The following is a 25438-nucleotide window of genomic DNA, read 5'->3' on the forward strand; positions in this document are numbered from 1 at the left end:
CTCAGAGTAGGTAAGAGAGAAGAGTGGGAAGAAAAAGCCCAGCAAGTAACATTTACCTGAGGCAGCCGGAAGAAGGGCTGGAAGCGGGAGATGGACCTGCTCACTGATGACAGGGACGAATCCTAAGAAGAGCAGGAGTCGACCAACCAGATCCTGAAACAAACCATGCAATACATGGTGGAAGCCTTTCAGGACCTAAAGACAAAATCCAAGCAATGTAGGAGCAAAAGGAAGGATCAACTGGAAGAAACTGAATGCGGGGTGAGACGGGAACGACCGAAGCCGCAGCGGGGGCAACTGGATCTATGGAAACGATGGCGGCCACCCTGGCGGCACAGCAGCCTGCAGCTCCCGGAGAGGGAATGCTCCCCCTGCCTCTAGAGGGAGATCCCCACCGGAGGAATCAAAACTGGTTCTCCTAGGGGTGAAATTTGACGGGAGACGCCCAGCAAGCAAGCTCCACCTACATGCAAGTATATGGGAGAACTCTCCCCAGTGAAAAAGTCAGAGTCAGGGTCATCACCCTAGCCCTGGAAGGAACCACAGCCCAATGGATGGTTACCCTGCACAACTGCAATGCACCAGAGCTCTGAAACTTTAACTGTTTCATGACTGCCCTGGGATGGAGATTTGAAGACTGCCTGGCTGATCAGAAGACAAGAGATCGAATCAAGATTGTGAGTCAGGGGCATTGACTGGTGGCTGAGTACATGGAGGAGTTCCAAGACCTGGCATGCTGCTTTAACTGGCCTGAAGACATCTTAATCAGCTGTCTCCATAACGGGCTGAATGACAATCTGTAACAATGCATGTGTGCCTAGGGGTGCTTTGATTACCTGACTGGTGATTCCTGACCGAAGAGATGTAAATCGACCAGTACCGCTCCGGAAAAATGTGGAAATGGTCTCCACTGGAGAAGAGAGAAGGAGCAAAACCCTCGGCTGCACCCCCTGCTTCAAATGTGGCAAAGAGGGGCATCGTGCCGTGGAATGCCACAGCAAAACTCCCACCAAAAGAGGCAATGGGCAATCTGGAGGAAAGCCGACTAAGCCCAGCCAACGGCAGAAAGACGTGGCCCTGAGGAGCATGAAGGTCATGGAGTTCCGTCCAACCTGAAAAAACAGAGGGTGGAACTCCGAACCAACCAGAAGATGAACACGGGACGTCAGAAAGTGACTATGATGACCCATTGGTAAGTGGACCGATTGCACCAATGACCATGTCCATAGAACTGTTAATTCTGGGCAGAGAAAGAAAAGTAACCCTTTAACCTTCATCCTGGGGTTGGCATGGCTGAAAAAATGGAACCAGCTGATAGACAGGTGAAACCGATAGACTGGTGAGAGGGACGTTTGAAATTCCCCAGAGAAAAGAACCCCTTACTGAGCAAATGAATACGCGCAGGAAGGAAACAGATCAGGGAGATAGCAGCCACTTTAAGCGGTGAGGGGCCATGCAAACCATGCCCAGTGAGTACCGGGATCCAGCTGAGGTTTTCAGTGAAAGGGGTTCAGACAAACTGGCCTCCCATTGGCCCACAGACTATGCTATTGAGATCGTTCACGGGCAAAGTTACCAAAGCCAAAGCTGTATTCGAACTATGTAGGTTCATCGACAAAAATCTGCCCCATGGGTTCATACAACCAGCCAGACCCCAGATGGCCACACCCATGCTATTCAAAGTCTCTGCGTTGACTATAGAGGTTTGAATGCTGTATGTGTGGAAAATGTGTGCCCCCTGCCTCTCATCAAAGATGTGCTGGCCCACCTATCGAAAGGAAAAATATTTTCTAAATTGGATTGCGAGAGGCATATTATAGGATTAAGGAAGGAGACGAATGTAAGACTGCTTTCAACTGCCCCCTCGGATGCTTTCAATTTAGAGTGTTCCCTTTTGGTCTACAAGGGGCCCCAGCTGTGTTCATGCAGCTGATCAACAAGGTGCTCTATGAGCACCTGTATAAGGGAGTTTTGGTGTACCTGGACAATATATTTACATCGAAACGAGGTGGAACACATGAAGTTGGTCAGAGCGATCCTAAATAAACTCTGAGCGGCTAAGCTTTATGCAAAATTGTCAAAGTTTGAATTCCATAAAGAGAAAACTGAGTACCTAAGCTACAAGATTTTGCAAGACGGGGTGGGGTTGGATCCGGAGAAAGTATGCGCTGTCTTAGATTGGGCGGCACCTGCACTAGAAACAGCTACAAAGTTTCTTGGGCTTTGCAAATTTCTACTGACAGTTCATTCCCTCTTTCACCCAGATCGCTTTACCTATCACAAACTTGTTAAAAACAAAAGAGGTGAATAAACCGAGACCCAGCCAGCCCCTGAAGTGGACTATGGAATGCCAAGCGGCATTTGAAAAATTAAAAAGACTTTTCTCGACAGAGTTGATTCTGAAGCATCCAGACCCAGAAAAAGCATTCATAATCCAGGCTGATGCCAGCGATGTAGCAGTAGCATCGGTGTTACTCCAAGAGAACAAACAAGGAAAACTGCATCCCACATTCCTCTGAGGCCACAGACACCTCTCCCTCGACCTCCATAGGCTCCAGTTCCAGCTCATTTTCCTCAACAGATTCAGGCTCCGACAGAGGCATGACACATCCAGACTCAGAGAGACCATTTGTCATTCAGGCTGATGCTAGTGACATGGCTGTTAAGTGCAGTACTGCTCCAAGAAAATAAAAATCTGGAAGCATTGAAAACCCCAAGAAAACTGTCCCTAAGCAGAGGGGCTCAACACTTCCAAAGCTTCAGTTTCACCCTCCGCTATTTACCAGAGGGGAAGAACTTCCTTGCAGACGCTCTGTCTAGGCCAGTGGTTCTCAACCTTTTTAATGCCGCGACCCCCAACCGGTCATAAGTCGAGGACTACTCAACCGGTCATAAGTCAAGGACTACTCAACTGGTGCAGCATCGTTTGCAGAATGGGACTTTTGGCGGGCTCAGCAGGGCAGAGACAGCCTGGACAATTCCTATTGGCTTTTGAAAGCCAATAGAATTAGGCTCTATTCAAGAGAGTCTATTCTATTGGCTTTCAAAAGCCAATAGAATAAAAGGGAGTAGCACAGCTAAGGAAAAGGGGAAAAAAATGGCGGACTGCGTTGTTTGGCGACCCCCGTGAAATGGTCGTTCAACCCCAAATGGGGTCCCGACCCACAGGTTGAGAACCACTGATCTAGGCTACCACAATACAACAGCATAAAGACCGAAGTAGTCAAGCTTTTACTCCCTCATAGCAGCTAGCAGCCCCAGTAACCATGAGGGCACAATCAAAAAGCACTCCACCATTAGACAACATTACCACTGTGGTTTTCAAGCTGAGAAAAAAATAATGGTTCTCTTAGCCATAAAAACCTCTGCTCCATGAGGAAGGGACTGACATGGGTAGGGGAGAAATTGTACGTCCCAGCCAACCAGAGACTAAAGACTATGCAAACCTGTCATGAATCAAAAGTGGCTGGGCACTTTGGAATTGTAAAGATCTATACATGTTAAAGAGAGAATTTTGGTGGCCCTCTATCAAAAAGGACATACAAGGACTATGTGGCCAGCTGCTCTACCTGTGCAGCAGCAAAATGAAGGCAGGGGAAGACACCTGGCCTTGTGTAGCTGACTGCAAGCCCTTCAGCACTATGGACTTTATTGTAGAATTGCCAGAAAGTGCAGGAAACACTGTTATTTGGGTGGTTACTGGCCTATTTTCAAAGCAGGTCCATTTATCCCATATCAGAAGATCCCAACAGCAAAGACTCTAGCAAAGTTATTCCTCCACTACGTCTACCGTCTACGTGGGGCCTCACATCGTATAATTTCAGACAGAGGGGTCCAATTCATTTCTAAGTTCTGGAGAGCATTTTTGGATCTCCTGGGGACGGACCAGGGCCTGAGTCCTAGTCCTCATCCTCAAACAAATGGTGGGACAGAAGGAACGAACTTGGTACTGGAACAGTACCTCCGATGCGTTATCAACTACCAGCAGGACAATTGGACTGACCTCCTGCCATTCGCTGAAGTGGCGTACAATAACACTGTTCATTCTAGCACTGGGTTCATCCCCTTTCAAGTGGCCAGAGGACAAGAGTTCAACCTAATGCCCTAATTGCCCACCAATGAACCCACAATTCCTTCCCTTAAGGAATGGATGAATCAGCTACAAAATACTTGGCCAGTTGTCACGAAAGCGCTAGATGAGGCTAGAGCAGCTTTTAAGGTCCAAGCAGATAAGAAGAGAATGAAACCTAAGCCATTCCACTTCGGGGACAAAGGGTACCTGTCCACTAGGTCCCTACAGCTCTTACAACCCTCTAAAAAATTAGGGCCAAAGTTTGTGGGACCCTTCCCAATCAAACGCATCATTAACCCAGTTACAGTAGAAATGGAGCTCCTCAAGGCCTTAAGGCAAATCCACTCTGTATTCCATTGCAGCCTGCTAAAACCTGAAATAACCTCGCCAGCATTTCACCCAACACCACTACCCATCATGGTAGAGGGGGAGCAACACTTTGAAATTAGGGAAATCCTAGACTCCCGTAAACACCATGGAGCCACCCAGTACTCGGTGGCCTGGAAAGACCTCCCAGAAAGAATGGGTTCACAAGAAACATGTTAGAGCCCTTAGATTACTCAAATGCTTTCATGCCTGTTACTTAGATAAACCGATTAATCTATGTATTCTTGTTTCCTTCCCTTTTTCTTGTTTTCTATTTCCCCTGGTGGACCTCTCCTTCTTTTAAGAGGGGGCGGCATGTCAGGTCCCCTCAACCACATTTTTCAGGGCTCTGCAATTCTGTTTGGAGGGGGGAGGGTGCACTCTGTTGGGAGGGAGGAAGTTTTGTGGGCTCTGGGACGTATTTCCTTTACTTTGTTCTCTTCACCTTTGACGTATCTCTCTGGGTGTGAAGGGGGGGGGAGGAACGTGGCAGGGGCCATCTGCCTTATCTCTACTCCACTGGGAAGAGACCGGAAAGAAACTGCAACGCCTGAGAACAACTGACAATTGAACGCAAAATTTATGTCACTAAGTGAGAAATTTGTGAAGAGTTTTGTCCCACTTTACGACTTTTCTCACCATGTTTGTGGAGTGAATCTCTGTAGTTCTTAAATGAGTAACACGGTTGTTAAGTGAATCTTATTTTCTGACTTTGCTTCTCAGAAAGTCGCAAAAGGGAATCACATGACTCCAGGACACTATGACTGTCATAAATGCGAATCAGTGGTCAAAGCATCCAAAATAAATCATGTGACCACAGGGATGCTGCAACAGTCGTAAGTGTGAAAAATGGTCCTACGTCATTTTTTAAATGTTATTGTAACTTTGAACGGTCACTAAATGAAGTATTGTAAGTCAAGGACTAAATACACACACACACACACACAAACACACAAAGTCAAGACAAACACAGAGAAAAGAAAATTGGTGTGGACAGGATCAAGATCAAACAATGTGGTAGTATCAGAGACATAATTCTGATCTTGCCAATGTTAGCCAATTTTAACATTTTCATATCAGTTATAAAAATAGTTTGAACTTTACATTTTTGGATGTAAGCAGGAGTGGAGTTATTAAGTCATTATAAGGAATTTTGTAAACTTGAGGTATTTAGCATTTTTTGAAGTCTTATGATGAGGGGGGTCCCTTATCCTTTGGACTGGTGGACATATATTTGGAATACATTTTGTACATTTGAGTACATAATGGATAATTTAAAAAAACAGTTGCCGAGGTGGCTGTGGTTTGTAACAAAACATCATTTACCACTAAACTAACTAGTGAGGTTACTTCCCAACGTCTTCTCTCATCTACCCTACCTCTGTCTTTGAGGGGGGAGAAAGAAAGAGAGTTCCAAACAAAACATTTGGTTGTAGCCACCCATTGTTTTATATAAATGCTTCTATGGTCTACTTTATCTAGGGCAGTGGTGGCGAACCTATGGCATGTGTGCCAGAGGCGGCACTAAGAGCCCTCTCTGTTGGCACGCGTGCCATCGCCGCCAGCAGCAGGTCCATCAGGCCACCACCGCCACCCGGAGCAGGAGCCACACCCAGCACAAAGGAGGCGAAGCGGCTGACTAGCAAGCTCGAGTAGAGGTAGTAGAGGTCACCAACCATTGTCAATTGGTGGACTGGAAGAAAAGGGAGGGGGAAGCATTTTACATGCATGCATACGCACACGGAGCCGTGAGCATTGACACACTGCAAATGTGGCGGGCTAGTGCCTGTATGATACTCACTAGCTCTGCCCCATTCTTATGTGGTGCAGCACCTTGTATCTGCACCCTGCAGTGCGGTGGCGGCCATTTTTGCTTCTTGCAGCATGGTGGCCCATTTTTGTACCCCCGTTTTTTCCGTGCCAGAGGCAGCACTCAGAGGAGCCTCCATGCCCCTCCCCCGAGGGCACCACAATGCTGATGCGGCTCTGGCACTTTGCAATAAATAAGTGGATTTTGGGTTGCGGTTTGGGCACTCGGTCTCTAAAAGGTTCGCCATCACTGATCTAGGGAAATAAATATTACATTTTAAGCTGGTGCTTTGCAATATACTAGCTTCCCACTTATTTTATTTAAAAAAAAAAAAACAACCCTTGAGCACCAAGGAAAATATCACTGGACACCTTCTTGAGTACATAGGTTTGAATATAATGAAATATAAAAGAAGCATACCCTGTGTTGAAAGAAAGATGGGTCAAGATATTTGTCAAATCTATCTTCAAACTTCACATCTGACTTTTTCCATTTCACCTGGAGAGAAAATTTAGAAAATCTGACACAGGATGTTACAAATCAACCAGATCAACCCAGTTCCAATTCCAGACAACACTAAGAGAAACAGGGCAAACATCGATGAAAAACAAATGCTGGAAATTGGAATGGCATTACTGCTAACATAACTTTTTCTTGCAAGCCACTGGTACTTTCAGGTTTTAACAAACGACATCAGTATTACAAGGGAAAAAAAAATGTTTTTAAATGTTTTAAACCACTATAAACTACCCAGAGTCACTAGAAGCCAGTAGTAATTTTATTTATTTTTATTATTAAATTAAGCAAGTATAATGTTCTACGAGAGATCTTTGTCTAACACAGTGTTTCTCAACCTTGACAATTTTAAGGCATGTGGACTTCAACTCCCAGAATTCCAATGCTGGCTGTGGAATTCTGGGAGTTGAAGTCCACATGCCTTAAAATTGTCAAGGTTGAGAAACACTGGTCTGACAACTACTCGTTCAATATAATGAAATGTGAGAATGAACTTGGAAGATAGGGGCAGAGGGAAAAGCTGCCTAGGAAATGATTAGATAAAAGGGGGAGGAGCCCATAAACGAGTCCTCAACGTACGACCACAATTGAGCCCAAAAGTTCTGTTACGTGAGACATTTGTTAAGTGAATTTTGCCCTATTTTATGACCTTAAGTGAATCACTGCAGTTGATAAGTTAGTAACCCAGCTGTTAAGTGAATTTGGCTTCCCCATTGAGTTTGCTCGTCAGAAGGCTGCAAAAGATGATCACGTGATCTTGGGACACAGCAACCGTCATAAGCATGAACCAGTTGCCGAGCGTTTGAATTTTGATCACGGGGGACACTGGAAAGGGCGTCATTGTGAAAAATGGCCATGTCACTTTTTTTTCAGTGCCACTGTACCTTTGAACAGTCAGTAAATGAAGTGTTGTAAGTCAAGGACTATCTGTAATGGGCAGAGAAAGAAACTTAGAAAGGATCTAACCTGACTGGTAGTAAAAAGAGACAGCAGGAGATCTGTGCTTTCAGATTTGCAAGATTATGTTAATGTAGCTTTAAAGTCAAGAGACATTAGTTCGTCATGTCACGTTTCCTGTCTGGTCTACTTGAAAAGCTGACATTTGGAGACTGTTCAAACTTGCAACAATTGGACTAGATGACCTCCAAGGGTTGGACTAGATGACTTCCAAGGTCCCTTCCAACATCATCATCATCATCATCATCATCATCATCATCATCATCATTATTATTATTATTGATCATCGCACAGTCAGCCAGATGTTCAGACTGGATTTGGCATTTTGACTACCTATCGAGTCCTTACCCAGGACCTGGGATAGGCAGATGTGGATGTTTGATGGTATTACAGATATCGTCGCAGGATGGAAGCAGTTCCTAGTAAGGCTGCCTTTTGCAATTGATCAAGGGTGAATTTGTCAATGCCAATGGTGTTCAAGTGGTGCTCCAGTTGTTTTGGGATTGCACCCAAGGAGCCTATGACTATTGGTACTACCCTTGCTTTGCTTTTGCCACAGTTTTTCTATTTCTATTTGTAGGTCTTATTATTATTACTACTACTACTACTACTGCTACCAGTCCTCATTGTTCTAGCCCAGGGGTAGGCAATCTTGGCTTTTTTATGACTCGTGGACTTCAACTCCCAGAATTCCTGAGCCAGCATGTTTGCGCATGTGCGTGGGCACAAACGGGCCACTAGCACGGGGGGTGCGCGTGGCCCCATTTACGCAAGCACAAACGAGCTGCTAACGCAGGGGTGTGTGCACGGCCCATTTGTGCATGCGCGAACGGGGGTGTGTGCGTGGCTCATTTGTACATGTGCGAGCGGGTGCTAGCCACCACAGGGGTGCGCGGCTGTTCACGCATACACAAGCACAGCTGCTAGTACTGAGCCAGTGGGTATGGCCCCATTTATGTGCGTGCACATAAGCTGCTCTCCCCTCCGGGCAGGTTGGAAAACTTTGCTTTAGATTATCCTTCTTGTTGTGATTTGGATAATACTATGCTAAGGCTGGAGTGAGTAAGCATACAACGAACTATGATACATATTGTGATGATATGGACAATACTTGGACAAAACGTGGTTCTGCCAACTTGCTGTTTCTACACCTTAACAGCTATGTAATTATGACCATTATTATTTATAAATTCAGATTACTTACAGAGTAAGACATCTGGATTTTAGTGTTGGGTACCAATTTAACTTTCCCTTCACTTGTCAGATTCACATCCACAATTCTATTTCCATTATAACCTATTTCCAGCTTTTTATATGTCCAGAGATAAAAATCTTCACCATTTTCATCTGCTTCACCAACAATACCTGCAGAGGGAGGAAGTGAGGAAAAGAAATTAATTTTACTGCACTAATTAACCACTGATTAACTAAAAATGGGAAAATATTGTTTTGAATAAAGTTAAAAGATTAGATGATTGGATTTAATTATGGGTAAAGAGAACAGAAAAAAATGGAAATAAATGTATACTAGTTCAAGAGGGATATGTATTTTAAGTAGTATATTATTTTCTTATTTTTTCTTTTTTTCCTTTTTTCCTTTTTTTCCTTTCTTTTTCTCTCTCACGTCTTTTCTTTTTCTATGTCTTTCTTTTGTGTCTTTTTCTTACTTATTTTTTTAAGATATGAAAATAGATTTAAATACTTTAAGGTAATTAATTCTGGGAAAATTTTAACCAGTAGAAATGTTTTGAACATAAAGCTCAAGACTGTATTGGTTGGAAACATGCGGAAGGGGTCTTCATCCTGCAGTGGACTTACAATGGCTAGAATGATAATGATAGTTCATACATTGTCCTATATCGTAAGATGCTTGGTTTATGATATTTATGTAAATTCAGTCAAATATGATTTATTAAACAATCACTAAACTATGGTTTGGAATAAACATAGTTGTTTTCAATAGAATGGTTGTACTTCTGCACATTGTAGGCATATGTGTCATGGTTCCGAAAGAAGCAGGTTTTCAAAGAACTTTGAGGCTTTATTTACCTTAAAGAATCCTTTTATTTCTGCAAAGCTTCTGCACGTACATAATGAAGCCAAAAACTGAATCCTCCCACCCCCAATCACCCGTAAGAAAGCATATCTCACTCCTTCATTTTACAGTCATCAATCACGTTCTCCAATTAGTTTGAAGTGTGAACTTCCCTCCCATAACTCCTCTGGTTACAGCTGACCTTGGCAATGCTGTACTGAAATATTGTTGTGGTTAATTATCTTACTTTCCCACCCGCTGTTCTAACATAGTCTGACTTTAATTCTAGAAGTGATATGCAGGCTAAATAAAAGATGTTTGCTTCTTCATATATGGCAAGCAAGAACATCTAATGTTAGCAGTCTTGACAATATGTTTCTTACCCCATATTGGCAAATCATCAATGTACATCTGATACCAATAGTGATTTTTGATAGCATAAACAAATGCATCTCTTGTTTGTTTATCTAAATCTATATCACAGTAGGTGGTCTGCATGACATCATCTGCAAAAAGCAAAACAATGTGTTAACAGTGGTTTCACAGATTGTCACGTCAATATCATCAAAATACATTTTACTAATGAACCAGTGCAAATATACCAATCTTGCTCTTATGCCATTAGTGCCATACATTTATTTCCAATACACAGAGTATAAGACTAACCTAATTTGAAAGGGAAAACAGAAGTGTAAATTCTATTTATGTAGAACAATGGTATAGTTAGGATTTTGAAATAAAAATAATTTGCCAAATGCTATGATTCACCAGTGTGAGCCTCTACTCAGTTAAATCCAACCAAAAAACATCCTATCAATTCTTAAGAGGCTTATTTCTGTTGGAGCCTATGCAACTTGTATTTGGGATGGTCTTCCAGTAAGGGTCTGTATTTATTGACTTAATTCCTCAAACTAAATTTTATAAGGACTTTTTAGCTGTACTGATTTTCAGGGAAGACGCAGCTCCAGGATACATGTCAGCATCATTTTTCCAAATTAATTTTGCTAGCACATGTACTGAACTGGGCTAAAGCTAAAAGAAAACAAAAAAGTACGCTTTAGACTAGACATGTCAAACTCGCGACATCACGTGATGTCACGCAACGTATCGGGAGTTTTGCCATTGCCAGCAATGGGGTGGGCGCGGCTTCCGGATGATGCGTGCGGCCCACAGGCCGGCAGTTTGACACCCCTGCTTTAGACCATTGTTTCTAAATCAGTGGTTCTCAACTTTTTTAATGCCGCAACCCCCAACCGGTCGTAAGTCGAGGACTACTCAACCAGTCGTAAGTCGAGGACTACTCAACTGGTGCAGCACCGTTTGCAAAATGGGACTTTTGGCGGGCTCAGCAGGGCAGAGACAGCCTGGACAATTCCTATTGGCTTTTGAAAGCCAATAGAATTAGACTCTATTCAAGAGAGCCTATTCTATTGGCTTTCAAAAGCCAATAGAATAAAAGGGAGTAGCACAGCTAAGGAAAAGGGGGAAAAAATGGCGGACTGCGTTGTTTGGCAACCCCCGTGAAATGGTCGTTCAACCCCAAATGGGGTCCCGACCCACAGGTTGAGAAATGCTGCTTTAGACAGAGCTCTCTGAAAAGATCACATTCTTTTTCTATGAGGGCTTACTTACTTGGTCTGATATACTTAAACCACTACAAAGCTTTCCCTCTACTGCACGTTAATGTTTTAAACTTGATAGTATTAGAGCAGGGGTGTCAAATTGCCGGCCCACAGGCTGGATGCATCATAGCAAAAACGCGCCCACCCCATTGCCGGCAATGGCAAAAAAGTCGCGATATGTTGCGACACGTCACGTAATGTTGCGAGTTTGACACCCCCTTTATTAGAGGGAACAAAGAACACTATCGCCATTTCTAAGTGAATATGCTCAAGTGAAACTAAACAAGCTGAGTCTCTAGTGCACAGAGTTCTTTCTATAAGATTTCACACTCCGGCCTTATAATTTCACTTAAAATTAATAGATCTGGTAGAATTATAAATGATTATAAATGATTATATCCACTTTCAACTGTCAACTAACATCCTGTGGATCAATACAAAAGGCAAGCTTTCTTTTCTACTGCCATTTAATTTCATCATAATGTATTAGGACAACCAATGTCTATATTATTATTTATTATTGTATTAGATCCTTTTCTCTGCTTTTGCATGTTTTTAATCTACCTTTTTATTATTTCTAATGCCAGGGCATTTTTAAAAGAAATTCTGAAAAGCTCAAAACTGTACGTTTGTCTGCTAACCAGTCCAATAATTCTCTAAAACCAACACAGTAGAATAAAATTTGATGTGGAGCAAGAAATCAGCAAAAAAAAGTAAAAGTTTGAAAATGGTTCAATAAGGCTAAGAGCTGTGGGAGAGGCAGTTGGATGGTGGTTCAAAATATTACTGACTCCTCTATTCTAATTCTTAACTGCTAATATTATTATAAGACTGAGATCTGTTCACAAATCCCACCCAAATCAATTCATGAACAACAAATACTCAATAATTCAAAGAGAAAAAACATCAAACACAGAAACCGATTCTGAGACAATGGCCTAGATCAGGGGTGTCAAATTACCGGCCCGTGGGCTGGTGGCATCACACGGAGGCCACACCCACCCCAGCTCCGGCAATGCAAAAAAAAGGTGCAATACGTCGCAACACGTCACACGGCGAGTTTGACACCCATGGCCTAGATACCGAAGTAGGCTTATATGCCTGGAGATTGAGCCATGCCAAAGTCTTATGTTTCAGTTTGTCAGAAAGCATAAAACCAGCCACTATGTTTTATTCCGTATTTTTAAAACATGATTCAATCCTTTTTTTGAATAATTTTTTTTATTTTATTCAGAAAATTAAAGTTAAAATACAAATTCCAAAAAAGGGGAAAAGAAATTTTACAAAAACAAAACAAAAACAGGCAAAACATTAGAAAAGAAAAAAAAATGTGCATTAAAAAAGAAGAAAGACAAAAACACACATATACATATATTATCCCCTCTAGTTAAATACTGATAAATATATTGGAACAATGTTAGTTTCCCCTCCCCCCCACTGCGAAGCAGGACCAAAATTTATAAACAATTACCTCCATGTGTAACTGATTTGACCTGCCATCTAGCTACTATATATAAAGTCAAAGTAGTTAACAGGTGAACCAACAGCAAAGTTAAAACTTCAAAGCCCTCTTTTAACAATCTATTATATTTAACTGGTAGACAGCCTAAAACAGCCTCTTATCTACCCAAAATCACCACAATCATTACCTCTAAACCATCCAGGATAAAATACCCTCGTTTGATTCTTAATAACAAAACTTCTCAAGATTTTGGTTGAAAACTTTCCCAACAATTGTGTTTTATTCCCTAAAATCATAAACCTCTGTTGTCAATCAATTTTCCCTGTCCAGTCCAAATTGTTTTCCGGTTAGATATAGTAAGTCCATTTTCCAGTTAGATATAGTAAGTCCATTATCACCATCAATCTTATCACCCATTGATTCTGTTAACTCCAAATTTGTAGAATCCGTATCCCCTTCAGTTTTATCCAACAAACCTGCACGTTCCAAACCAAGTTCCTTTCCCTTTAAATCTGACGACAATTTAAATTCCAATCCATCCAGTTATGAGTTTGGTTTGCATACAATTGGTTTTGTCTGGATATCTTCTTTAGATGGATTTGTTATTTTATCAAACTTTTACCAAAGTTTCCCATTTGAGCTTGCTGGTTAAAAAACATTCTTTTTTCAAAGGCCTCCTGGGGCTTTATCTTTAAGTTGGTACATTGTTTGCGTTTTAAATATAGATCTTGGCATTCAAACCAGATTTTATATATTTATATGCATTTCCTTTCAAAACAAGGGTGTTAAATATGCTGTAATAAACTAGCCACAGAGAAGCTGAGATATTTCGCATAATAAAGATGGATGAAAAACAAAGGAAAAAGAAAAAGAAAAATTTCAAGACGCATTAAAAAATTAAGACCAGGGCTTTTTAAAAGTTAAGAAAATGTGAAATCCCTGAGTGAAAATCTGATAGAAATGAAAATCCAAACAGGTCACTTTCATTATCAGAATATCTCTTGTCAACTTCCATATGGAGAAAGCTAAAGTAATTCAGAACAGCAGAGTGAAACAGTGAAAAAACATTAAAGAATTCACATTAAAAAACAAGAGGGGGTTAAAATAAACCAGCTGGACTGGAAGGTTCATCTCTAGCCAGGTATACAGTTCAGTTTGGTGCCACACAATAATTTAAAAGATGGTAACAATACTGAAGTACAGTATTGGCCAAAATTGTGGAAACCTTTTGGGAAAAGTGTACAGTAGAAATGCAACCTTTGGTTAAGTTTCCACCAATTTTTCTTTTAATTTCTTTATAACTGTAGCCGTGTTCACTTAATAATACTATTTTACATCGCTTTCTGGGCGACCAGTCAACTCTTTGCACCATGACTTTAATTTTATTACGTTTTACAAGCTCACTAAATGAAAGAACAACAAAAAAAAACCCCAACCAACTTGATAGTGATCACATAACACATTGACAAATGTCCTCCTCTCAGCTTCAATACAGGACATCAATCACTGACTCCTACTGTGATCTGATTGGCTCATTGCCAAAACAAGATGACACCTGATTGGCTCTCTAAACACTCATGCTCATTGGCTACAATCAGATGAAGAAAAGTTACCTGATATCAACCTAAGCAAGTTGTGCTTCCTTTTTCTGGTTATTTGGCTATAACTTTCATAGAATACAATACAGATAATTGAACAAACTTTGTTGCATTACATTCTTGATTCAATTATCTTTCCATTGATATATAATTTTATGGTACTACTCCAAAAAAAAGTGGTGTTGTTAGCCATCAAACCTCAAAAATACACTTTTCCCAAAAGGTTTCCACAATTTCGGCCACTACTGTATGCTTAGAATTGGTAACCAATATAGCAACTTCACAAGAGGCATTATTCTGGGTTGATGGAGTTGTCAGAACGCTAACCACCTGCAGTTTCTGCATCCTCTCCATAGACAGACCTGGTCCTCTGCAAGGGTTACAGAATCTTTAGATCGGAGTGCCCCATGTGTCAAATAGATCAAAAGAACTGTGACTGAAAGATAGCGGATGCAGAAAAGTCAGGCGGAATCTGAAGGTCCAGCACAAAGCGCAAAACAATTATTTCATTTTCCCCCAAACCCAACTGGTAGCCAATATGATGCTGCAGAGATGTTACAAGAACACCGAGGTGCTGAGTAGATAATGGGTCACTCTTGCCGCCACAGTGCCACCAGCTGAGAAGATTCTTAAAGTGAACGTAAAAAATTAAACCAGAAACTTTCCTTCTGGATCTAATGGAAAGAGAATTGGGGGAAAAAAATTGGAACTCTGATTTTATATCTGGTGACGGCAACAAGACTGCTCTGTGCACGAAAGTGAAAGGATGCCTCGATTCCCACCATGGACAAATGGTTACAAAAGCTGATGGAATTAGAGAGATGGCCAAATTGACTGTGCTGATAAAAGAAAAGAACATAAGTACTTTTGTTTCTACCTGGAAACCATTTCTGGACTTTGTGCTTGAGGTGGGAAAAAAATGGTATCATGATTTTGGGTTTTACCAATTAGACTGATTTGGCGATACAGAAATGGCTAGTGTATACTACTATAGAAATGTAAAAAGTTGAGATTTGATTTTATGTCTGATTTTACTGCAACAGAGAGAGTTGGAAGTCAATGCCTTTTGTTTCTCCCCCCCCCCTTCGTCACACCTTTTTTGTTTTCCCTTACTATTTGCTTTTGTATTTTCACACTTTAAGTTATAAATGAATAAAACTTAATAAAAAAACACAATTATCCGTAGTCATATTTACTTCCTTAGAGAGTTTCTAACTTTATTCCTTTTACACAATTTTAAGTTTTGAATGTTAAACTAAATTTTTCTGACTTTTTCATACAGATATTTGTTAGTACTCTTTTTAAAAAAAACCTATCAAACATTGTGCTGTATTAGTCAGCAGCATTAATAAGATTAAAAGGATTATTGAGAAGAAAACCTAATGACACTAATCTAGAGCACTAACCTGGGGCCATTGCTTTACTACAACTGCAACAAGATTTCATGCTACAAAACACCCTTCTCTTCCTCTACTGGGAATACTGCATTCCAGGTGACACAAGTACGTACAACCTTTTTGAAATTTGTGTTAGGTGCATTTATTCTCTATTTCCATGCCACTGATTGAATGGATACAGACTCATAATAGTTTACAAAGCAACCAAGAGAAACATAATATTAAACATGCCTATGTTAAATATAAACAATAATTATAATTATAAAATACAACAATAGTGATAGGGAATCACAGGATTTGGATTTTTATAACTGAAATGTGACTGATGACTGATTTGACTGATTGAACTTTATTTAGAAATGTATCAATTTAAATATGTAATATTGAGGGAAATAGAGAGGGAACTTTTAATGAATTAACCTGAGATATATGTATTGTTTTTGGATGATTGATGTCCCCATCACCACGTTGGTTCCTAAGCACCTTGATGTAAAAATTAAAAAATCAACAAAATTTGTTTAAAAAAAATAGTGATAGTGAATCAGGCAAATCATACTAAAACCAAATAAAACAATATCAACAATTCATTCAATCTAAGTAATTCAAAGGGAAATAAATTAAGACTGTTGATCACAAAATATCGAGCCAAACTCTCTTCAGAAAAAATTCTCTCTCCAGTTAACTCCTAAAATATTAGAAAAGATAGAGCGAAGTTTAATTATAAGGAGATGGTATTTCACATCATTGGCACGTAAACTGAAAAAACACCTCCTGGCCTCAATTCCTCTTACCAAAAGTAAGACTGAATGGGCCACTTTGGGTAGCAGAAGATGCTATATAGACTATACCATGGGTCGGCAACCCGTGGCTCCAAAGCCACATGCTGCTCTTTAAGCCTTCTCCTGCGGCTCCCAGCCTCCTCTGCCATTTGCAGAGAGAGAGAGACAGAGAGAGGCATTGCACTTCCCTTCTCTCTCTCTCTCTCCCTCCCTCCCTCCCTCTCCCTCTCTCTCTGTGCTGTGTGTGTAAAAAAGAGAGTGGCCTCACCCTATTCTCCAAAGAGCTGACAAGCTTATTGGGCAGGGCTCCTGCCTTGGCTGTGTCTCTGCAGGAAGCAGGAAGAGCAGGAGAGAGCCAGCACAATAAGAATGTGTTTCAGCTTGTTGGAGAACAGCTTGAAGCCAGCTTGCCAGGTGAGCAGAGCAGAAGATCGGACAAAGGGAGAGAGGGGGAGAGAGAGAAAGAGAGAGAGGAAAGAGAAAGAAAGAGGGAGGGAGGGAGGGAGAGGAAAGAGAGAGGGGGAGAGGAAAGAAAAAGAGAGAGAACTCATGCACAGCAGCCTCTATTTCTTTTTAATTAAACTCTTCAATCAAGCTCCCCCCCTCGCGTGCATGAGCACAAGTTTTGCAGCTCCCAGTGTTTTCTTTTCTCTGGGAAACGGATTCAAGTGGCTCTTTGAGTGTTTAAGGTTGCAGACCCCTGGACTATACAAATCAAAAATGGTTCTTTGAATTGCTCCATGTGGTAACCAATGTAAGATCCACAGCACATATATTATGCACTCTTCGGGATACAGCAATTAATAACTGGACCAATCCATTTGGCACCAATTACCATTGTCAAGTGGCCATGAAAGGCAGCCCCATTTAAACATATTGCAGTATGCAAATCTACTGAGAAGTGATAATGGCACTGTTGTAAGATTCTTGCTATCCCAGGAAGCACTGGATATAAAATCATATACTAGGTTCTTAGGGGGGGAATCAAATAATTTACCAACTTTTCAATAATTAAAAAAGCTATTATTGAAGAGCAGAGTTAAAATAGTGACAAAATGCCAATGCACAGGTTTTCCATGTGATCACAGTATGATGAGCTAAAATACGGTTTGGTTGGTTGGGCATATAAAACAAGTGTAACTACTTGCAATTTACTCAATAAACCATAATTAAATCAACCGGCTTAATGTGATGCTGCAAGTACACTTTAGATTACAAATTTATTAAAGAAAACATTAAAAACTCTTCATTCCTCTGATGAACAGAGAATCTTCCATAGGAAGATATTATTCCTTTTTTCAAATGACATTCTCCCTTCTCCCAAAGTTTCCAAACAAACTTATTGACATTTTGCACTAAATAAATACATTTGAATCTTGGCTTTAAATTTTAATGCCAAGTTTTAATCAGAAATGACCAAGCTAAAGATTAACATATTTTTGCTATTATAAAGATAAAATGAGGAAGAATTCTCGCGTAACTGAATATAGCCCATTCCTGAAGCCATTATTATTATCATAATCATGCACAGACTCGCAGTAGAGGTGGCTGCTGGATTGCTAGCAGACTCCACCCCCCCCCACTTGCTCTCTGCTCTCCACCCATCTATCTATCTTTTTGGTTATCGTATTGATGTATTCTCGTTGTCTTCTTTTTCACTGTTTATTTTATGGTTCTATTATTTTACTTTTGTTCTGTTTACACCAGTGGTTCTCAACCTGTGGGTCAGAACCCCATTTGGGGTCGAACGACCATTTCACGGGGGTCGCCAAACAACGCAGTCTGCCATTTTTTCCCCCTGTTCCTTAGCTGTGCTACTCCCTTTTATTCTATTGGCTTTTGAAAGCCAATAGAATAGACTCTCTTGAATAGAGTCTAATTCTATTGGCTTTCAAAAGCCAATAGGAATTGTCCAGGCTGTCTCTGCCCTGCTGAGCCCGCTAAAAGTCCCATTCTGCAAACGGTGCTGCACCAGTTGAGTAGTCCTCGACTTACGACCGGTTGAGTAGTCCTCAACTTACGATCGGTTGAGGGTCGCGGCATTAAAAAGGTTGAGAACCACTGGTTTACACTCTTTTCATTTTTTCCCTTTTTATTGTTGAGAGCTGCTTCTGGTCATCCCATGGTGAGATATGTAGCAAATAAATTTAACAAATAAATAATAACAATAAATCATGCATTGCTATTCAGATTCTTGAAGTCAAAAGATCTAATTCCAAAAGAGGCTATCTTCAGACTGGAATATCAATATGCTTGCATAAAAAAAAGAAGATGACTCTTATGCCTGCTAGCCTATGACTAAATAAAGATTGATCGATGAACCTTTATATTATTTAAGTCAAAAGGAGTAATAGGTTGAAATCAACAGAATGAATTTTAGCAGGGAAAAAAGGTACAATTCCGTATGTGGAAAGAAAAAAGGAAAAGCATGAGAAAAGGCTGGTACATGTGAAAAGGATCTGAACATTCTAACAAACCATGGTGAATATCAGCTAACAGTAATGCTGCTAAAAATGCTACTTAATCATGTATCAACAGAAGAGTCAACATCCCAGGAGCTGCATTTTCTACTCTGCCTTCGGCCTCAACCAAGTATCTGATGTTATCTGATACGGTACATATGTGAAACATGCAATCTAAAAACATGACATCAACATACTGGAGACAGTTTAGAGATGGGCTAACTAGATGGTGAGGGTGACTGGAAATTAGATCGTATAAAGAATGGTTAAACAAACTAAGATTCTTCTGTAAGAGAAATCCTGAGGACAAGTAAGAGAACAATTTTATGATGCCATACAGAAGGTGGAGTGGACTTACTTTCTGTCACCCTAAAAAACAGGAACAGAAGCAGTAGCCAGAAATTACAGGTAAAGTAAATTCAGGTTAGGTATCAGAAAGATATCTACCTATATGGAATATACTGTCTCAAGATGTGGCATGTTCATCGTCATTCAAGATCCTCAGACAAATGCTGAATATCCACGTATTAGAATGCTTTAACAGTTTCTGCGCTAGGAATTGGACAATTTAACTTCTAAAAATCCCTTCCAACTGTAGGAATGTATATTTATATAAATAGTAGACAGAAGAAAACCATTATCCCCTACTAGCATAGTTTGACCAAATCTAAAACAATCCTCCCCATTTAAGTTAAAATCATTTAGGACAGAAACGGGGTATGTTTCAATTTCTGATGAGATGATCAATCTGTTTGTTAAAACCCTGTTCACAGCTATATGGAAAACAGACACAAATTTTGAAGACGATTATAGAGTACTTGGATAAAATACACAGCTGTTTTTACAATAAGGTTTAAATAATCTTTCAGATGGCATAATTTCATTCTAATCACCAGACATCATTGAAGAAACATGAGAAATAATATCAGATATCGATGTTAGTATCACCGATAATGTTAACTAGAAAAATAAGAAAGTGGCAACATTTTTTCTTGATATAAAAAAGCTTTCAGCAATTTGGAAGAGCTTTCATATTCATAATCTTGAAAAAGATGAACTGCAATCCAAATTATTTCTCATGGACTCCAAGAATTTATAAACCAAGTCAACTATAAATACATATAGGCCTCATACACATGATATTATGAAAAGGATAAGATAAAATGGTCCTCCTTCTTTTCTGTTTTTACTGATCTGAACCAGTAATAAGAAAGATAAAACAACAGAATAAAATTTCAGGAATTAAACTGGCAAATCGCTAAAAATTATTAGTGAAAAAATAATACGCTGCAAGATTTAACCTCAGAATAACCAGAAATACCTCATTGGTTTCAATATCCAAATAAGTAATACAGTTCCTTTTGAACTACAAAAACAAGTGGGCTTACTTAATAGATTTTATAGAATTTGAAATGCTGATACCATGAAGGTCAGAACTTCTGTTTCAATTTATATATGTTACTGAGATATGATTCAGAAATTAAACAATTAAAGACTATATGATTCAAAGGATGCAGAATTTAAACAGGACAATTGATATGCAACAATGGGAATATCAATGGAAGATATATTTTAGGTTTACTGTGATTATTACACCTAGAGGAAATTGGTGTTCTTTCAGTAGCATATTATCCAGCAATGGATGATACATATTTAAAAACTGCAGGAAATGTAATAAAGACCCGTGGTGGCAGAGTGGTTAGAATGCAGTATTATTGCAAGCTAACTCTGCCGACTGCCAACAGTTCAATCTTGACCAGCTTAAGGTTGATTCAGCCTTCCAAGATCAGTAAAATGAGAACCCAAGATTATTTGGGGCAATATGCTGATTCCATAAACAGCTTATAGAGGGCTGTAAAGCATGATGAAGCAATATATAAGTTGAAGTGCTATTGCTATTGCTAATGAGCTTAAATCATTCTTCTATATCTACTAGAACCGTGGTGGCAAACCTATGGCACGCATGCCACAGGTGGCACGCAGAGCCCTCTCTGTGGGCACACACACTGTCACCCCAGTCCTAGGGCTTCAGCTGGGTTTTATAAAACCTTTTTGCTTTAGGCCTCCGCTACTGTGTGCAAAAAAAAAAAGTTCAATCACTCAGTCAATTTCAACTCCTTGCAGGAATAAAAAAGATCTCACAAAGTTGGAATTGATTGAACTTTTTAGTCTCACCCAGTCTGCCGTTACCACTGAAGCCACGCCCACCCAATGGGCCACACCCACCCAATAGGTCACATCCACCCAATGGGCCATGCCCACCCGGCACCCGACGATACATAAGTGGGTTTTGGGTTGCATTTTAGGCACTCAATCTCTAAAAGGTTCACAATCACTGTACTAGAAGCTCACAAAAAAAAATTCTTCCATTCAAGTATGTCCAATTCTTGGAGACTGCCCTGACAAGTCCCTGCAGTTTTCTTGGCAAGGTTTTTCAGAAATGACTTGCCACTGTCTCCTTGCTAGGGCTGAGAGAAAGGGACTCGCCCAAAGTCATCAAGCTGGCTTCAAGTGGAACTAGAACTCATAGTTTCCCAGTTTCTGGCCAGCGTCTTAACCGTTACACCAACAGGCTCTCTCATTCATTTTATTACCTGTTATATATTTCATGTTTTGAAATCTTTAATATATTTTCCCTTTTTTGTCTTTTTTATTTTTTTCTGTTTTCACTCTTCAAATATCTTTTAAAACTAATACATTTAAAGGTTTTCCTGTTAAACAAATACAGTAGTTTTTAAAACACCAGCAATCATGACTTTATGGTTATTTTACCTTTAAATTTAATATCCAAACCGCTGAACTCCAGTTCAACTCCTTGAAGTGCTTCCCCAAGAGTTTCATGGTAGTGATCAATGCTTTTTTTAGATCCGCCACAAAAAGGGAGGGAGAAGTATTTGTATGTTTCCTGGCGATTGTGATATGGCCCTACGGTATTCATCCATAAAACAACTTCTTCTTTATCTTGGTACTGAAAAGAAAGCATATTTTAAAATAAAGAATTATCAATAGGCACACTGTTTAGAATGAAACAAATTTTCGGAGCGAAATACGAGGAAAATGCTTTAAAATATTGACAGGCAACGCCTGGCTTTGCATGCCATCCCCAGAAATTATACCATTATAATTTTGATTACCATCTGCATTTTGGCCGGGAAAGCAAAAGTGCTACAGGTAGTCATAATTTAGCAACCACAATTCGGACCGCCAACTGAGTTGGTAAGTGCCACAGTCACAAAATGGAAAATCACCAGGAAATCCCAGTGCTATACATTAAGACAGGAACGCTGAATAAATAGCTCAGAAGATGATAATGCCGGTTTTTCTATTGTTTCAGAGAAAATTTTGTGGACATGAATGATAAAGAACTGAGCTTACTTTACTTTTTTATTTATAAAGCACAATGTCTAGATTCACATAAAAACACTATTAAGCTAAAACTAAGAAGATCCCACAGGGGGTTAGCATGATAGGTCTACTGTCTCCAGTCAAATTGTTACCAGTTAATGGTGGACGCAGAAATAACCTGATGTCCTGGAACAGCAATTCTCAAAATTCAAATATGGCAAGTTGAAAAAAAAAAAACCCAAATCTTTTCACTTTTTGAAAAATCGTCAAAAAGAAAAACAGAAATGTAGAACTATTTCCAATGCTACTATTTTAACAATAACATATAGCTTGCAGTCATACATAATATTCAGTGTAAAGGGCAGGGCTACATGCAGCCTTCTGAAGCTTTTTTTTTTTTTTGGTAAGTATTAAAGTCACTTGAACAACTTTTGCTGAAAACTGCTAATAATTTCTGAGATGGAAAATACTCAAAATCTATGTTGTAAGCCCTTCATTCATTCAATCATTTCAAGATAGTTTTTGACTTCTAGGGACCGCCTGGACCGATCCCAGCAGTTTTCTTGGCGAGATTTTTCAGAAGTGGTTTGCCAATGCCACCTTCCTAGGGCTGAGAAAATGACTAGCCCAGGGCTACCCATCTGGCTTTGCGACTAATGTGGGACTAGAACTCCTAGTCTCCCGGGGTCTAGCCAAATGATTTAATATTATTAAAAAGAAAATAATGGTCATTTTAGAGTGGTCTGGAAAACTATTCATATAGCCAAGATATAATCCCCAAAGACACAGAATACTAACAGCTTATAATTATTGCTTTGGGCTACCCAAACAGACCATTTTAGAACATTAATTTGCTGTCTTGTTTAGATATGAAACTATTAAGTATAGTACAGGATAGCAATTTCATTGTATGTTACTGAAAAAAAAGCAATATGCTTTACAGAGCAGAAAACATGGACATTGAATCCAGAATTCCAATCTTTTGATGTGTTTTGGATTTCTAGAAATAGAAAAGACATAACTGGACTTTTAATACTATGCATCAAACATATACCTGTGCCTAATTTTTTTTAAACGGCTCAAACTTCATAGCATTTCAATAAAGTTAGTGTGAGACATCAATCATTACAAAAACTTTCAATTTTACATGTTGGATCGTCAGAGCCATTTTAAGGCCCAACAAAGGTCTGGTGCCTAGAATATACATGTACATACGTAGTACATAGTAGCAGAGATACTATGACTCAGGGACACTGCAACCATCATAAAGAGATGCTGGTGGCCAAGCACCTGTAATTTTGATCACGTGACCATGGAGATGCTATGCCAGTTGTGTGAGGACCAGCTGAAAGTCACTTTTCTCAATACCATTGTAATTTTGAACAGTTGCAGAACAAATGGTAGTAAGTTGAGGACTGCCTGTACACATTTTCATGCAGAAGAATTCACAATCAAATCTAGCAGCATTATCTCTGCACAAGTTTTCATGGGTAGTTACTTCTATTCTCAAACTTTATTCTCAATATTTTTCTCATCTTTCCAATATTTTGATCATTCGTGTAACAGCTTTGTCCTGTTCTTCCTGCTGGCACAATGCTCTTGCATTCAATCCCTTACTTTTTATATACTACTTATATGTAACTCTGTTACTTGCTTGACATTTCTCCATCTCAACAGCTGGATGCTTTGTTTCTGACATTTTCAGTCTCTAAGCATTCTAAGACTGCCCTCTATCCTATCATCCATATCATCAGCCATCTTGGTACAATAGTCCTGAATTTCTTGCATTCTCCTTTGCTTCACATGTGCAAATTTGCTGTCAGGCATGTTGCCTTTCCCTGTACAATATTGGAGGGTGATGTTCTTTCTCCTTTCAGCAACCCTCTAATTCAGTGGTTCTCAACCTGTGGGTCGGGACCCCATTTGGGGTCGAACGACCATTTCACGGGGGTCGCCAAACAATGCAGTCCGCCATTTTTTCCCCTTTTCCTTAGCTGTGCTACTCCCTTTTATTCTATTGGCTTTTGAAAGCCAGTAGAATAGACTCTCTTGAATAGAGTCTAATTCTATTGGATTTCAAAAGCCAATAGGAATTGTCCAGGCTGTCTCTGCCCTGCTGAGCCCGCCAAAAGTCCCATTCTGCAAACGGTGCTGCACCAGTTGAGTAGTCCTCGACTTACGACCGGTTGAGTAGTCCTTGACTTACGACCGGTTGGGGGGTCACAGCATTAAAAAGGTTGAGAACCACTGCTCTAATTCCTCTAATTCACAGTTTTTCCCACTTCTATTACAATTTTTAATTCGTATCTTGATATTGCCAATTTCTCAACTGGATTTCTATTGCCTTTTTACCTTTAGAAACTAAATACCATCTATTTTCTGCCCTATTGTGTATACATGCTTGTCACATTTACCTAGGTCACTCTTTATCACATCTCTCCTTCCTTCTCCAATTACCTGAATCTCTTTTCAAGGACATCTTGTAAGTGCAATTGAAAGTCCAAAGTCCAAGCATGTTCTACACATTATTTTCCCAATATCCTGGTTTTCATTCCTTCCTTTTCTGCCATTGTATGCCTAATGGCAGTTTCTCAAAGCAGCAGTGCCTTTTATTAATACTTGGTGTGTAGTGCAGAAATATTGCAACCAGTAACTTTCAAGGGAATAGCCAGAAAGAGGTTATACTATGTACTCACTGTCTTAAGTTTTAGCACTGATGACTTTTGAGTGACATTACAAGGGCAGGTGTATAACTAAGTCATAATGCAAATCTAGCCACTATGTAAAACATCGTTGGCAGAAGTGGGCAACGCAGAGCCGAGGTGGCGCAGCAGTTAGAGTGCAGTACTGCAGGCCATTTTAGCTGACTGTGTTCAGCAGGTCAGCGGTTCAAATCTCACCGGCTCAAGGTTGACTCAGCCTTCCATCCTTCCGGGGTAGGTAAAATGAGGACCCAGATTGTTGGGGGCAATGTAAATATATATATACATTGCTTACTGGTGTACACCGCTTAGAGA

At 40.0% G+C, this 25438-nt stretch overlaps 1 protein-coding gene across 1 annotated transcript in view; it reads right to left on the minus strand.

Moving 5' to 3' along the window:
- The window catches only part of TM9SF3 (transmembrane 9 superfamily member 3), a 45624-nt gene that overhangs the window by 17016 nt on the left and 3170 nt on the right, over positions 1-25438 (minus strand). The window contains exons 2-5 of the mRNA XM_039360024.1: positions 21849-22044; positions 10140-10262; positions 8926-9086; positions 6669-6746 (exon numbers count right to left, since the gene is read on the minus strand). Coding sequence (XP_039215958.1) covers positions 6669-6746; positions 8926-9086; positions 10140-10262; positions 21849-22044 — 558 coding nt within the window. The remainder of the gene's footprint in view (positions 1-6668; positions 6747-8925; positions 9087-10139; positions 10263-21848; positions 22045-25438) is intronic.

The sequence above is a fragment of the Crotalus tigris genome, unplaced genomic scaffold, assembly GCF_016545835.1.
Source record: "Crotalus tigris isolate CLP2741 ecotype Arizona unplaced genomic scaffold, ASM1654583v1 scf7180000019147.1630427, whole genome shotgun sequence".
NCBI classification, from domain to species: Eukaryota; Metazoa; Chordata; class Lepidosauria; order Squamata; family Viperidae; genus Crotalus; species Crotalus tigris.